The 16482-nt window shown below is 40.1% G+C and overlaps 2 protein-coding genes across 2 annotated transcripts; one reads left to right on the top strand and one right to left on the bottom strand.

The window, feature by feature from the left end:
* Positions 1-2540: 2540 nt before the first annotated feature.
* On the top strand, positions 2541-7622 carry lig4 (ligase IV, DNA, ATP-dependent). The gene is made up of 2 exons (XM_080835260.1): positions 2541-2610; positions 4418-7622. The coding sequence occupies exon 2, from the start codon at positions 4431-4433 to the stop codon at positions 7161-7163; it is 2733 nt and encodes a 910-aa protein (XP_080691386.1). The 5' UTR covers positions 2541-2610; positions 4418-4430; the 3' UTR covers positions 7164-7622.
* Positions 7623-10459: 2837 nt separating this feature from the next.
* rpl24 (ribosomal protein L24) lies at positions 10460-15021 on the bottom strand. The gene is made up of 6 exons (XM_080834234.1): positions 14980-15021; positions 14778-14853; positions 13154-13264; positions 12710-12846; positions 11119-11182; positions 10460-10585 (listed from the first exon to the last, which is right to left on the bottom strand). Exons 1-6 carry the CDS (start codon positions 14982-14984, stop codon positions 10505-10507), a joined length of 474 nt encoding a protein of 157 aa, XP_080690360.1. The 5' UTR covers positions 14985-15021; the 3' UTR covers positions 10460-10504.
* Positions 15022-16482: the final 1461 nt, after the last annotated feature.

Below are 16482 nucleotides of genomic sequence, written 5' to 3'. Positions count from 1 at the left end.
GGCCACTTCTTCTCTTTTCTGGCACCATGGATACCAAGGCTAGCCACCACCAAGACACCTGAACCCAGTAGCCAGATTGGTGCTTCTATCATTCCACGCCCCACATCTTGTCCCTAAAAAGTGTTGAAGGATTACTCTGTGTTATTCAGCACCTCAAACGTCTGGATATAATGAATATGCATAGAGTAAGTGTGGTTCAGACATTTTTGAAAAACTGAGAAAGAATATGCTACAATGTGTATATTTACCTTGCCACGAAACTGATTTGTTATGTTAGTGCCCAGAATAATAGCTAGTGTAAAAATCACACCAGCTAAAATCTAAAGGAAACAAGAGAAGTTATAGGCAAGATGTTGGATGGCAATGCATCGGTAAAACAATGCCATTTTTCAGTGTATACATTTAATTTGAAGGGCATGCAAGCAGTTCAGACAACAATGAAACTTACTATGTGTATGATGTTTATTCCGATGAAGAGGACCTTCAGACATCTGTTAACCACAGCCATCATGGATATCTGTATGAAAGAAAAGCAGACGCAGACTTTGAGACTCTGGACTGGCCACACCTCTACAGAGAATGGGCTGTCCTTGCAGAGAAATCGAAAGGCTTCTCCTCTGATGGAAATATAGTTATTATAGTATAATGGTATAGTATTCATACATAGTTATAGTTTTGGTTTTTATAAGGTTTTTTTTGCCCAAAGCAAACATTGAAAAAAAAAAAAATAGCAATGAGAAAATTAGGCAATACACATTTCATATCACATGCTCTCATTCCTTGCAATGACACCTCTCTACTGAGGCAAAGTAGTACTGGAAGAGTATGACAATGCATGGATAACTCTTGCATTTTCAGACCCTCCAGGATTTTGCGATTGCGTCAATTCATGCGAATTCAACAATTACCCGCGAATTCAGCACGACGTAGCAATTTTAACACATCACCGCAACTTTCCTGCAAATTTGACAAATCATTGTAGTGACGGTGAGTCGTGTATAAAGAGAGCTACTACAAGCATTCTTAACTTCACCACACTATTATTTTAGAATGTAATGACTGAACATCCTAAATCAATACTGATTAAGGAAAGGTGTTCTACATTCTGTCCCTATGTAAAAAGTGTGTTTGTTTAAGTTATTTTGCACATCTGAATGTATATTAATCGTAAACAACAACAATTGCCGGTGGGGAGAAGCCATTTTTCCATTGACTGGAATCCTGCTTTATTTATTGTGGGCACCAATAAATAAAGAAAATGGCGGCGATTGTTGTTGTTATCGATTTCTCACCATACAATGACGTCTCATCTTTGCTCCTTGAATGTCGATATGAAATGGTATGGAGTTATTGAAACTTACTACGTGTAAAAAAGACTAGAAATTGAATGTTTATTTTTAAGCCTCGAAAATTGCACTGGTTGCCTTTAAATCATACTCATATATTTACAGATGGGTCCAAGTATCCAAAAACAGGACGAACTGGGTCAGCAGCCTATATACCAGTGAGAGGGATTATATGCCAAGAAAGAATAACTGATCATTTATCAGTGTATACTGCTGAGTTGGTGGCAATTTTGTTGGCCCTGCAATGGGAAATGGCTCAGGGGATATTGTAATCATATCTGATAGCTATTCAGCTTTAGAAAGCATGAAATATGGAAAATCAATAAGAAATGATATAGTTAATAAAATGAACATGGTTTTGTATAAGCTGAAGGTGAAGGAGGTTAAAGTCAGTTTTTCTTTGGGTACCTGCTCATGTTGGAGTGAAGGGGAATGAGGAGGTTGATAAAATGGCAAAACAAACACTGAAATTCAATAGAGTATTGCAAGTTCCCTTTTGTAAAGCTGAAGCCAAGAAATGTATTAAATCATATGCAAGGTCAAGATGGCAGGAGTATTGGGTGGATCATGACAAGGGGAGACATTTGTATCAAATTCAGCCAGAAGTGGATAATAATGGAAGGATAGAATGTAGGAGTAGAAGAGAGGACAATATAATTACACGCCTACGCATAGGACACACAGGATTAAACTTTTCTTTGCATATAATAGGGAAACATCCAACTGGGAACTGTCAATTTTGCCATCAATTAGAAACTGTAGAACACATTTTATTTCATTGCACAAAATGTAGCCAAGAAAGGAATCATCTTATACAATCACTCAGGAAGGTCAAACTAAATAATTTTACATTACAAGGTCTACTAGGGAAAATGTATAGCAAGTATTATCATTATGTTCTTAAGTTTTTGAAAGACATCGAATTAGACAAGAGAATTAAAATCTTGTTATATATTTATTTGTATTTATATATTTTATTTGTATTGATTTATTTTGTTTTATTTTATGTTTGTTTTGTTTGTTTATTTAAATACTTGAAGTAGTACCTACCAAAATCTCCTGATACACACTCCATCCCAGTCGGTGGCGGTAATGCACCGTTCAGTTGGTTGCCAACCGCCATAAAACTGTAAAGAAGGAGAAGAAGAAACACCATTGACAGCAAACGCTCCAAACTAATTTTGGGTCGGGCAGGTTGCTAGTAAAGACAACCAAGCCAACCATTTCTAGAAATTCCATTCACAACGCCTCCGATACTACGCAGGTAGATTGGGTAAATTGCTATGTTTTTTAATCCAAACTAAAACTTTTCGTTAACCTAAGTTTTATAGGTAGGTAGCCATTGTTTTTGCCAACCTCAGTTGATAACTTCCTGCTTTTGTTAGGGCATGTATTCAGGTCGTTCATCGTAATAAGGTTATGCGTGCGAAATCGCCTAGGTGTCTGTAGATTGTGTTGTCTTGTTTACAAGACTGTCATCTTGCCACGGGTGTTGCCGTTTAACTATAGGTCAAGTTATCCGGTGCCATTTGTTTACGTTTGCGCAGATTAGTCAATCTTAATCTAGTTCAAATCAATGTTTTAAAACTTCAAGAGGGGAGTGTCAGACAGTGTCATAGCTGAAGGGAATAATGTCTTCGTCAGAAGAGGTTTTAGATTGCTAAGGAAGCATACATTTAACTTAAATTATGTCTAGGAGCTGGGACACACTTCTCCTTTTTAATTTATGCTTGTCTGTATGCCATGCTATTTTAGTATGTCTATACAGACCATCCTGTCTGCACAAATGCTTTAAGACAGTTTACAGTATATTTTAATATTGTAATGAATTGCGACAATGGCCTTGGGGTTTCACCTATTCTTGGGAGGTGCTCTGACCCGTATGTTTGTGAATACATACTGACCAGAACATAGTTCATATTTTACATGTAAAAAAAAAAAAAATGAATGCTGTTTTTTTTTTAGGGAGGGAGCTGTTTCTTGAATCAGCCTCATGTCATATGCTTGCTGACCAATGTAGTGTTTAGAAATAAGGACAAGTGTAGATTGGCTTGGAGAATTACTGTATATGTTGGCCTAGAGCTCCATCATTGGTGTAGAATGTGTTAGGACCAGTCTTTCATAATGCCATGGTGTATTTAAATACATTGTCTTGAGGCGAAGCCACTGGCTGCGCTGCCATCCTCTGTACACCAGGGCCAAACATTAAGACATTCAGGGATTTATGTTGGTTAACGCCATTGTCAGGTGCCCTACACAACTGTCTGTCGGCTCCATGATGGCCAATAAGTATCCCCCACTCACTACAGCTGCGTGGAATGCTTTGTTTTAAACGGTTATTTATCTGCATTGCGTGGGTATATTATATCTAGTTCTTTCGATGTGAACATATGTTTCTGGTTCATAATAAGAGTGAAAAAGTGCAAGCATTATGCTTTATATTTCAGAGAGGGAAGAAAGTGTTGCCGCCATAGGCCATCTTTAAACAGACGCTTCTCAAAACTGAGACTAGATTTTGTTCATTATTTGCATGCAAATCTTTCAGGTGTGGTAGTATATTTCAGAAGTGCAACGATGCACACAGGAGTGGAATAGTGTCTACAATGCTTTCTATTTGATACAGGGAGCAAAATGTCTCACTGTCACAGGTGATGTGAAGTTCTCAGTATGCCAACACTTCCAGATCCGTCCTCAATTGCATGTACACACGAGAAAGCCCATAGTTACATGTTATAACATATCATGTGGCAAGAAATGGCTATCAGAAAATTATGATTCAGACTGTTGACACTGATGTTGTGATGCTAGCTGTGGCAGTGGCTCAGGGTCTATAGCCAGAAGATGAACTGTAGTTGGCATTTGGAACTTGAAAGAGCTCTCAATACCTAGCAGACCATGAAATTGCAGCAGGTCAGAACACTAGTAGTTCACAAGCGAAATTGTATAGATATGAGCTTTCAAAATGACTTTTTACACATCATCTTTATAATACATTATAATTAGTATACTGGTATATTATCGTTTATTCTGTTCTTTTAATACACAACTACTTTTATGTTGTATCACTACAGGTCTCATCCAAATATGGAAGAAAACTCAGCGAGGATTTCTGATCCTCAGGACTCTGTGGCTGCTCAAGTCCCCTTTATTCACCTGTGTTCTACCCTTGAGAAGATCCAGAGAGCAAAAACACGCCCAGACAAAGTCAAATCTTTGCAAGAATTTATGGATTCATGGAGAAAATTCCATGCTGCCCTGTATGAAGCAAAATCTAATACCAGTGACTCATTCTACCCTGCTATGCGGCTCATCATTCCTCCTTTTGAAAGGGAGAGGATGGCTTATGGAATCAAAGAGAATATGTTGGCCAAGCTCTACATTGAAGTCTTGGGTCTTCCAAGGAATGGGCCAGAGGCCAATAAACTGCTGAACTACCGTGCTCCGACAACTTCCCAGGAAGAGACCGGGGACTTTGCAGGCATGGCTTACTTCGTCTTGAGGAAACGTTGTGATAGCCAGGGGAACCTAACAATAAAACAAGTGAATGACTTTCTTGATTCTGTCGCAATACACAACGGCCAAAAGCAGAAAGACCAGGTGAAGAAGAGCCTCCTCCATCTGATCACCCAGAGTTCTGCCTTGGAACAGAAGTGGCTGATCCGGATGATCCTGAAGGACATGAAGCTTGGGATCAGTAAGGAGACTGTGCTTCAGGTCTTCCATAAGGATGCCCCTGAGCTCTACAATGTTACCACTGACCTGAACAAGGTGTGTCTGAAGCTCCATGACCCAACTGTGTCCCTCAGTGAGGTCTCCATTGGGGTCTTCTCTGCCTTTAAGCCCATGTTGGCAGCTGCTGCCAGCATCCAGCAGGTGGAAAGACGGCCTGTAGGTAAAATGTTCTTCATTGAGACTAAGCTTGATGGAGAACGCATCCAGCTGCACAAAGATGGAGATGTATATAAATATTATACACGGAACTCCTTTGAGTACTCTCAACAGTTCGGCACTTCCCCACTAGAGGGCTCCCTCACGCCTTTCATTCACAATGTTTTCAAACCTCATGTGGTGCAGTGTATCCTGGATGGTGAGATGATGGCCTACAACCCATCGACTGAGACATTTATGCAAAAAGGTAGCAAATTTGACATAAAGAGGTTAATTGAGGACTCCGAGTTACAGACGTGTTTCTGTGTTTTTGACATCCTACTTCTTAATGACCAGAAATTTGCAAATGAGCCCCTGACAAACCGTCATGAGGCCCTTCTGACAGTCTTTACACCAGTGAAAGGTCGGATCCAGCTGGTCCCCAGAGTGGAGGCCAGAACCACACAGCAGGTCGTTGATGCACTCAATGAAGCCATTGACAACCGTGAAGAAGGTATCATGGTCAAAGACCCTTTGTCAATCTACAAACCAGACAAACGTGGGGAGGAATGGCTGAAAATCAAACCAGAGTACGTAGATGGCCTGATGGATGAGCTGGACTTGCTAATAGTTGGTGGTTACTGGGGGAAAGGCAGGCGAGGAGGCATGATGTCCCATTTCCTGTGTGCAGTGTCAGAAACACCCCTGGCAGGTGAGAAGCCGTCAGTCTTCCATACTATTTGCCGGATTGGGTCTGGCTACACTATGAAAGAGTTGTATGACCTTGGTCTGAAGTTGGCGAAACATTGGAAGGTGTACCGAAAAAATGATCCACCAGCAGCCATCTTGTGTGCCACTGAGAAACCTGAGGTGTACATTGAACCATGCAAGTCTGTTATCATTCAAGTCAAAGCAGCAGAGATTGTGGGCAGTGATATGTACAAGACTAACTGCACACTTCGCTTCCCTCGCATTGAGAGGATGCGGGAAGATAAGGAGTGGCACCAATGCATGACCTTGGATGACCTCAGTCAATATCGGAGTAAAGCTTCCGGAAAACTGGCCTCCAGGCACTTTCAGATGCAGGAAGGTCAGCCTGACCGGAAAAAACGAAAGAAGACTGTTCCTAAGCCTAAGAAGACTGCGGGCATTATTGACCACTTTAAGTCTCAAGACTTGTCAGCCATTTTGAAAGAAAGTGACATGTTTGAAGATGTAGAGTTCTGTGTGATTAATGGTAGTCAGGAACGGTCAAAGGCAGAGCTTGAGAAGGGTGTGGCACGCTGTGGGGGAGTTATTGTGCAAAACCCAGGGAAGGACACGTACTGCATTATTGCAGGGGTTGAGAACATGCGTGTAAAAAACCTTATCTCTTCTGACCAGCATGATATTGTTTGGGCCAGTTGGCTTCTTGAATGCCTGGACCAGACCAAGGTGGTGCCATGGCAACCAAGGCACATGATCCACATGTCACCGTCCACAAGGGACCACTTTGCCCAAGAATACGACCCTCATGGTGACAGCTACTTTGTCAACACAGATGCACAGCAACTAAGTGAGGTTTTTGGCAGGATATCCACCTCAAGTCTACAAGTGCTTAGTGTAGGTGACGTGGAAGAGAAGTTTGGTTGGGAAGATCTACCAACGAGCATGTTCAGGGCTTTCACAGCCTACATGGACTGCTGCACCGACATTAAGGACCCCACCAGTGTTATTGTTGGGTCTTGCTTGGATACATGTGCACTTGAGTTCCGATTCCATGGCGGCACTGTGGTTCAAAAACTTGAAGAAGGGGTGTCTCATGTCATTGTTGCTGAAGAGACGAGAATACTGGATTTTAGGAAACTCAGAAGACTATTCAAAAGGAAGTTCAAAATAGTTAAGGAAACATGGGTGGCAGACTCCATCAGAGAAGAACACCTACAGAATGACAATGACTACCTGATATGAGGTTTGAGTCTTTTCTCTTGATAACAAGCTGCATTGTGTCATCAAAAACAGGAATATTAGAAGGAACATTACTGGTGATCTAAAAGACCTTGAATGCATGCAGTATACAGTGTACAGTAGTGAAATGAAAAGTTTAATGTACATTATATTTAGGTTGTTCTTTATAATAAATATGTTTATATGTGCAACTTGTCACATTCTGTTAAAAAGAGATTAAAATGTGTCGGTATTGTACTGCAGCTGAACAATGACTACTTTGAAGTTGACTGATGTGGTCAGTATGACACAAGTCAAACTGTTAATATGAAGAAGTACAGAGTATGATTTTCACTGTGTAAACTGTAAAACCACAACAGGAATCACAATTGTAATTCACTGCTTGCCAAAGTCGATGTTGTACTTTGCACTTGTAAATTCTGATCTGTTAAACTACTAAAAATAAATTGTAATTTTTCCAAACTCTAGTCTGTATGAATGAGCAGAACATTCAGTGCAATGCAAGATGGGGGAAAGACAAGCTCCACATGATTGTAATAATGATTTTACAGACCTCACCACTAAAATTGTTGAAGGCAGAGTCCCGGAACAGGTTACAATGCTACATTAAATATCATCTCCTGACTAAAGTGATTGTACCTTGAGAAACGTTTAGTTTCACCCCCGGCCATTGTCAACTGTATTCCTGGAGTTTGAGCCAACAATGTCAAAACATGACTAAAATTGCTTGCAAAAATGCACAAAATTCTATTTCAATTCAATTGTATTAATTTATATTGTGCCATTAATACATTTGTCACAGGGAAAGCCCAACCCTGTAAGGGTACATCCTCTGCAATCAAAATGGTGAAACTCTCCTGCTCAGTAATCATAGACGAAAAAAACGAATTTCTTTCGTGGATTGGAAAAAAAACACATACTGTTGTTGAGCATTTGAGATAATGGGACCACATAAATGCCAATACCCTATACTCAAATAACAGCCTACAATGTAACAAGATTATTATCAAACTAATGGAAGTGCAAGACTAGATGGATCCAATACATATCATCGAAAACAAAGAGGAGGACTTGGCAGATGATGTTTCCGATAGATTACACCTACCTCAGCAGAAAACACGTTCGAACACGTATCAGGATAAGCCTGCTGACATACATTTGGCAAATATACACAATACATATAATACAAAGATGATATGGTATACACATGATGCATTCAAAATTAACAGTGTAAAAGGTGGGGAGAGAGCATTTGAGTATTGTAAACAGTGTGCTTTTAAGGTTACTATTACAAGTAAATGCAATGAATCTCCACAATGAAAACATCTCGATGGTGGCAATTATTTACATTGCAGGTAAAGGCTGGCATAGAGTATGGGGTTAAATAAGTGCATGAAAATGTGGTGGGGGTGGGTAGGTGTATGCCGAGGGTTTCTGCAAGTGGATCAGGTGGAGAGACTACAGCAGCATCCCTCAGCAGAGACAGTCTAGACTAGGAGGGGAAGAAAGAGACAAATGGATTGGGCAGAGCTTGGCTGCCTAATATGCATGAACTTAATGGATATGGTAATGAGGGACAATTTTTTCACAGCAATCAGCATTTGTGAGCAAAGGTCACTCTATAAGAGAGCATATTAGTATCAGTATCATCATAAAATGATATAGAAGGAGAAGAGAATCTGCCCGGCAAGGTTTATGGGAATTTTGTTTATGTTTAGTTTTAATGAGTTGATGTTTAGTTATGGTTGGCTGACATGGTGTATTAGAATTCTAGCTATACAAGGATGGCAAGGGTGTCAGGATACAACAACAGTGCCCAACTGGCTGGCGATAGACGCAACATGTGCCACGCTGTACCCAGGATCCTCTAAGAGCACTCCAACATGCGACTTCTGTAGCCCGCTCCTGCCAAACACAACAACATGGCTGACAAGAAGTAGAAAGAATGCTGGCAGTGTCATGTGCACTCGTGCTGTATTAGTTGAATGTCCTGGTCTGAATGCATGCTGAGCATTTGGAAGTAGACCATTTCACTTAAGTAATTACAAATTTGGTTTGAAATAATCTTCTGACAGTGCAGGGAGTAAACAAATGGGCTTTCAATTAGAGCCAGTGAAAGCAGCCTTTGCGTCTTTAGGCAAGGGTATTATTCTGGACAAGTATAAGTAAGAATACACTTATTAAAATATGACATATCGGTTAACAAAGTAGACCAGCAGCCATTTAAAAAGATATTTCCTTAAGATTATCTATAGCCGGAGAGGGATGTTAGGAGAGTGAAAAAAAGCATTTTTTTTTTTTTTACCGTTTCTTTGTCCACTGTAATCAATGTAAAATTAACATTTGGTTAGTACACATCCATTTGATGAACAGATAGCAATTACCAGTAGGTAATATGTCTGCATTATCAATATCAGCATAATATGATGAGTGGCTGCCAGGCAAGGTGTATAGGAATTTTGTCTACGTTAAGTTTAAATGAGTTGATGGTAGGTTATGGTTGGCTGACATGGTGTTCGGGAAATTTAAGTGCCCAACTGAGCTGGCGATAGCTGCTACATGTGCCATTTACAGTACCAGCAGTCACCTCCCCCACACCTTTAGCACTCATGCAGCCTCACTTCATACTCCCATCCCTATGCTTCACTACCAGGATTAGGCCTCGACTGTGGTAGTCCTGACCAGGTTCATGGCAATAGGCTGGACCCCCTCGGAGACTAACAGATCTATAATCTTGGTGTCATCTGACCAATAGCAGGCTGCATTTCATGTTTTTTACGAGCGATGCTTCAGATCTGTCCACACACCTCTGCTGGACTACTTCTTAACAGTGCACCTGCTGCCAGAACGTTGCCATTGGGCAACCTCACCCTTTGGAGATTCAATAGTAAACCGCAACTGCAACACTACATAGCTGCACTGGTACAAGAGAAAATACAAATAATTTCTACAGCAGTGTTAAGCACAAGACAACACAGTGCCTCGCATGCCTATAGAAGTGGTTTAATTTCAACACATCACTTGCCAGCTGGTTAGCACACCCAATTGTAAACAAATAAATAATAATAATAATCAAATGCCAGTCATAGGCTACAAGTTTCTTGTGAAAGTCCATTAAAGAAGTACTACAAAATCTTGGTTTTGGAAAGCCATAAGACCATTCCTGCATCAACACACTAGTGATCACCATGTATCGATAACTAGCTTAGTTTTAATCAGAGACCTGACCAAGTGACCTTTAGTTTAACATTTTGTAAAAAGATAAGCTTTGGACATTGGAAATCAGACAAACACAACTGTTACTTTTGAGTATTTTATTAACAACGAGAAGAGGTGCCAACGGCTTAGCGCTTTCCTCCAACGCGAGGTGCATTGACTTTCATCTGCTTGGCAATCTTCTGTTTAGGTGCTGCCTTGGTCGCGGCCTATGTGGGAGGAAACGGGAGAGAAAAAAAGCTCAATGAAAAACTATCAGTTAAAACCAAAGTAAATCTAATTGTGTACTAACTTTGTGTTGTGTACTACTAAGTTTTATATTTTGTTGGGTCTACTGATCAAACTAAGCATGGGCATAGTGGGTACAAAGTGTAGACAGAGACTTTCACTTCACCCCTGGATTTTCTATTGCCTCATTTCTAAATCTACTCTCTTGATAAAATGGCTATGTAGTAGGTCTAAATCATGTCTTGCTCAGAAAACTTGAGAGATAAAACTCATCAGCACAGGGTTTCAAGGCATTGTACAGGAGTTACAGGAAAATCTAATGGATTTCACAAGAGAATGTCAAGGAAGAGCAAACATGACTCAACTCAAGCTCTGCACATGAAGTGGCAAATCACCCCCAAATAGAGCACTGAGTGTTGAAGTCCGTGCAATACCAAATTAAAAAGGCAATAAAACTTCTGAAAAGTCTTAAACATGCATAAATATGTAACATAAGGCTACAAGGATCACTTACCTTAGCACTTGAAGTTGAAGGCTTCTTGGTTGCCTGCTTAGCCTTCTTTGCTTCCTTAGCAGCCCTGTGGGAGGAACATATATACCATAAATACCAGACACACCACTGAGTGGACATTCTACTAACTAGGTTTATACATCCTTTGCCAAAGGTTGTCATGGTTGACTGAATACTCTCGCAGATGAACTTAGTTAACTCTCTAGGAACTGAGAAATGTCAGGCATATTTTGTCATACCTCAACCATTTTATACCCCTGCCACCCTTTACTGTGAGCAGCAAGAAGATCATTTAACTTTGTTGATTTAATCAACTGTAAACTCGTTTTGAATCCCTTATCAGAGATGCTGAGATAATAAATGTAACAGATCCCAGATGTTTGATAAGCTAGCCAATTCGTCCAGCCAGTCATTTATAAACTTCGGATGTCACACCCCTTCACCCTGTTGGGGGTAAATGTCGACTCCTTAATCAAGGACAGACACAGATGAGAAATGAGGCCTCCTCTATTACGCATCAATTTTAAGAGATGTCAAATCACTGATACAGCAGCATCACTTCTTGCTAGACTTAAAACTTATATATCGCTACGCAATTAAGGACTAAGTTCAAAGATGAATTCTACTCTATGCCATTTTCTTAGTCCAAGACCACATTCTAATATCACAATTGTCAAGGTCTATTTAAATCCATAAACTCTGGTTAGAATTACATGAATGACAAACTAGGGACTGTGGTTGTAATCGAATGAATCATGGGAGGGAGCGCTCTCCTTGGCTTTGAATTTCACATCCAAAGTGGAGTAGTGTATTTAAACAACCATGTGGTTTTACATTGCCGGTGTAGAGGCTGATATCAGTATGTAGGAGGTCATGCCTATGCAAGAGGAAATAACTCTTGCAAAAGCTGAAATCATTGTTTGCAGCAGTGGAGGAGGCAGATGGAGGACACTGGACAAACATGGACAGCCACTCTTGCATCTCATATCAGAGAAGAGACAATTAAATCTCGAGGAGCAATGCCTCTAAACAGAAAGACCATTTTCAAAGGTTTAGTTCCTCATCGAAATGGATGCTCTTTAGCCTGATCAAATGTGTCTAAACTGACCCTGCTAGAACTCTCAACAGTCTCTCCACAGACGGAGGAGGGAACCCATTTTGAAATCAAATGTAGCAGAAGCGAGTTTGCATCCTAGCCACATGCAAATGGGAAGAAGAACTGGCTTGTCACCATGGACAGTAACAATACAGAAATGACATCCCTAAGGGCATCAGTCACAACTCCAGTTCTGCATTAGTCACAACACAATGAAGCTATGCTGTAATCAGCACAATACATCCCCAACTTTCCATCAATGGTCAACTTCATGGTAATACACCGAGAACTTTTAAAAGAGCTTCTGTTCTGTTTCCATCAAGTTCAATCAGTAGACCAAACATACACTTGGTCTTTTAACTTCATAAATCATACACACATCCATAAAACCTACTGAATCAACAGCAGAAATTCTACATCATAATTTACTGAACACAGCCCAATAGTTTCTAATTGATCATCAATTTCTTCTTGAGGCAGGAGTAGACAAGCACTCACCTGATTGCCTGCTCCCGCTGGGCCTTCCTAACTTCAGGCTTCTGGTTCCTCTTGGCCATGATGTCAGCCAAGGAGGCACCAGTAATGGCCCTCTGGAACTTCACAGCCCTGCGAGTACGCTTCTTTGCAATATCTTCCTATTGAATCAAAAATGGGACACATGTTAAAACCAGGTGAGATAAACCAGGATATTTTTATTGGTAAATGTATAGGGCCCATTGTGGTTGCCAAGTGAAAGCACAGCCTCTCAACACACAAGAAAGGCATGTAATGATTCATATTGTAATGCTCTGTCAATGCTCTTTATGTATAATAACACATTTTATTTTTAACGCACTTTTCATTTAAAAGAATCTCAAGAGTGCCTACATATTAGAAACTAACTATAATAAAAGAATAATTGTGTGACAATAGCATTCGAGACTGCAAACAGATAGAACTTACCAACTGGCCCTTCTTGTGCTTCCGCCTGTACAGGACAGTCCAGTTGATCTGCCTGGGGTTCCTCTTGGCCAGGAAAGCAGATTCACACTTGGCATTAAGGAACTGGAAGACCTGGCAGCAGGAACATACAATGGCAACAAACTATTAGTGACACAATTTTGAGGAACATGGATGAACTGCATGAACAGTGGATTCAGACTTAATATGTTGGATATAGGTTGAGTTATTTAAATAATGGACTTTTCTAAGCATTTGCATTAGGTGCATATTAGGAGCAGCGCCAATGATGGTGAATAGTTTCATCATTTGGCATATGATGCCGTTAAAAAGCAATGTAATGCAAGCCACACCATTATTTCACTCAACCCCAAACAAAATTGGTAGTAAGGCCAAAACAAGGTCATCACCGCAAATGCCAGATTGTTTTGAACGGCACTTTATCATATTGCCCATAGTAAAACACGATTGCAAGCATCTTAGACAGAACCAGAGATGTATTACACAATCAAGATATCAACACTAGTAGGACAAGAGTCCTTCATCTTTAAATTAGTTAATTTACAAAGGTCTGGAGCCACTCACTCCTTATAAAATTGAGTTGTACAGCTCCTGACCAAAGTGAACAGAGAAACTGTGTTGGCATCACTAGCTAACAGTTACCCAGGAAGACATACTGCAATGTGCCCAAGTTGGCATCTTTTTAAGCATTAATTTTCCAAAGTAATAACTGACTTGGTGGCAATGCCATACAACATACAAAATGCCAATTCAATTTCTGACAGTGAGTGCACATCAGAGACCCTTGATTGACAACTGCAGCTGCTTCAGTGCAAATATATTGGTGATGGTCTACTGAGGTGTCTACTGAATTGTACTCAAGCCATTTTGTGATGGGAATTACAAAGAACAATACTACATCTAAAGAAGGTACAAATTGTATGCTAATGGTAATAACAGACGTGGCTGGACATATACTGCTAACTGGCTAGCTACACAGGCATAGCTCATCACCAAGTGGAAGCTCGACTCACACTGTGGGTAGCAGAGCTACCGGCAACACTATGGAAAAGCAACAAAGTTTCCAATTGTAATCTGATTATTATGTTACTTTGCCCATAAACAGCAGTCTCCCACAATCTGGTTATTGCACTGCATGTAAACGCATGCATGTCTGAAACTGTACATGAGGGTTACTCAGTAGTAATTTGAAGCAAAGATCGGTCACTAAGATCCCCTTAAGCGTCCAAACACACAGACCTTCCCCTGATCTGACAACCGCAGCTTCAAGTGGGGTTATTAAACTGCTATTAAATTTACCAGTCATTGAGCTTTACCAGCCATTGACTATATTCGCTACAATCGCAAGGCAAGCATCATGTTTATTTCACACAACATTGTGTATTACTTTCGACTAGTCAAAGGAACTCCAATCAATGTACAAGATGGCGCATTATTTTGCTATCGCTAACTTGGTTGTCTTAAGACCAGTCTACGTAAGATGAGTCACCATTCCACACAATACGAGGTTTATCATCCCACATTATATATACACAGATTATTAAAATTGTATTATTTCACTGTCATTTTCATCACAGTAAAATAGTGAAAAGCTGTCGCGGGTTACCTTTCCGTCGATCCTGGCATATCGTCGGCCATGGCCCGGATAGATCTTGTAACCACTAAAACTGCACAAATCGACCCTGTGTTCCAAAAAATATTAGGTGATACGATTAATTTTGACTTAAAAATAGTCACACAGCCATATGTGCGTGTTACATGAACTGTAAAGCATAAGATGTTTACGGATAAAGAGGCTGTGTACTTACTTCATCGTGGCGAGTCAGGGAAAGAGAGAAAGATGGCATTATGGGTAGTCGCATTATAGAGGCGTCTGAACTCCTGCGTCACTTTGTAGTCCTATAGACTGCATTTTCAAAAAAAAAAAATATACTACAAAGTCATATCAGTGTTGTCAACCTAAAATATATCCCAGTGTTTCAACAGTAACCTCATAACTGCAAAAATTACAAGCCATATTTTGCCCTTTTGAAATTTCAAATGTTTAAAATTGTTCCTTTCGTTTCTAAACGGACTACAACACAAGTCACGTGACCTGCTCACCGTAGGATGTGTCTTGTTTGCAAAGCCAGATCGAATGCATTTCTAGGCCTACACTAATCTTCGAATGGTGAACTTCAACATTTTGTGGCTGTTCTCTGTGGCCTGTCTCTTATGTAATAAGAGTGTTCCTTTGTAATACGGAATGTTAAATAGTTATTTGTCATATTCTCTAGCACCTGGTTCCGTTTATATACAGTACATACCATAGCCACATCAGTTGTTGTTCTTTTATATTTCAGAATCATGTTCTACAGCCGATAATAAAGAGATTGTACCCCTATATTAAGGTGGTACAATTTGTAGTAACAACTTTTGCAGCATCAGTTTATTGTAAATATTATTATTCCATGCTATTGGGAATGGAAATCCGTGAGATGTAGTGAGAAGATCCGTGAGATGTAGTATGTAGTTATGTTATTTTATTTTAAGCTCAGACATTTCTCTGAACAATTGGGAAATTGGGGTTGTTTGATATACCACACTAATGCATAGAGATAAAACCTAGGCTACCAACATTGGAGCAATGTGTTAGGCCAACATATGTTTTTAGAGCATTAAATGTCAAAATGCTTAAATGAAATTTAAACTAAAGGTGTGATCGTTTCTTCCTTTGGTCTTTTACTTTGAATTTTTGACCGTCTCCCATCTAGAAATTGAGACCGGAAGTGACATACACTGGTTTCACGCTGCTAACTGAAAGCAGCAAAACCGGGAAAAAAAACTTTGAGGCAGGTGTAGCTGCCAAATGTGAGGACCCTGCCTGATGTGAGTCCGCCAATAGGATGTCTAGAGTCCGCCGCTGCCTGATGTGAGTCCGCATGCGCAAACACAAACGGTTTACGGCAGAAGGCTCAGGAGCAAACTATCCAAGACGTGCATTCTCATACATGGTTTAATATCAACGTATCTGGCTTCTCTTAACGCATAATGTAGGTTTATTTAACGTAGTGTTTTATAATTTTGTCAACGGTTTACAGCATAAGGCTCAGTGTCAACATATGGGGCTATGTTGTATTACTGTTACTAGTAGGCTAATGAATGCACTGCTTAACTAATAATTCAATAAACATGAAGCTTAACATCATAAACCTTGGTGGATTTCAAACGTAAACAAATGCGCTTGTCATTCCACTTCATGCTGTAGCCTACACCACCAGCATTACCTGGCTCGTTGTACTACAATAGTGTCGCAAAGTTTGCGCATGCGG

Source organism: Sprattus sprattus (assembly GCF_963457725.1).
Source record: "Sprattus sprattus genome assembly, chromosome: 3".
NCBI lineage: Eukaryota > Metazoa > Chordata > Actinopteri > Clupeiformes > Clupeidae > Sprattus > Sprattus sprattus.
Note: the sequence above shows the minus strand (reverse complement) of the source record. Positions and strands in the feature narration are given on the sequence as shown.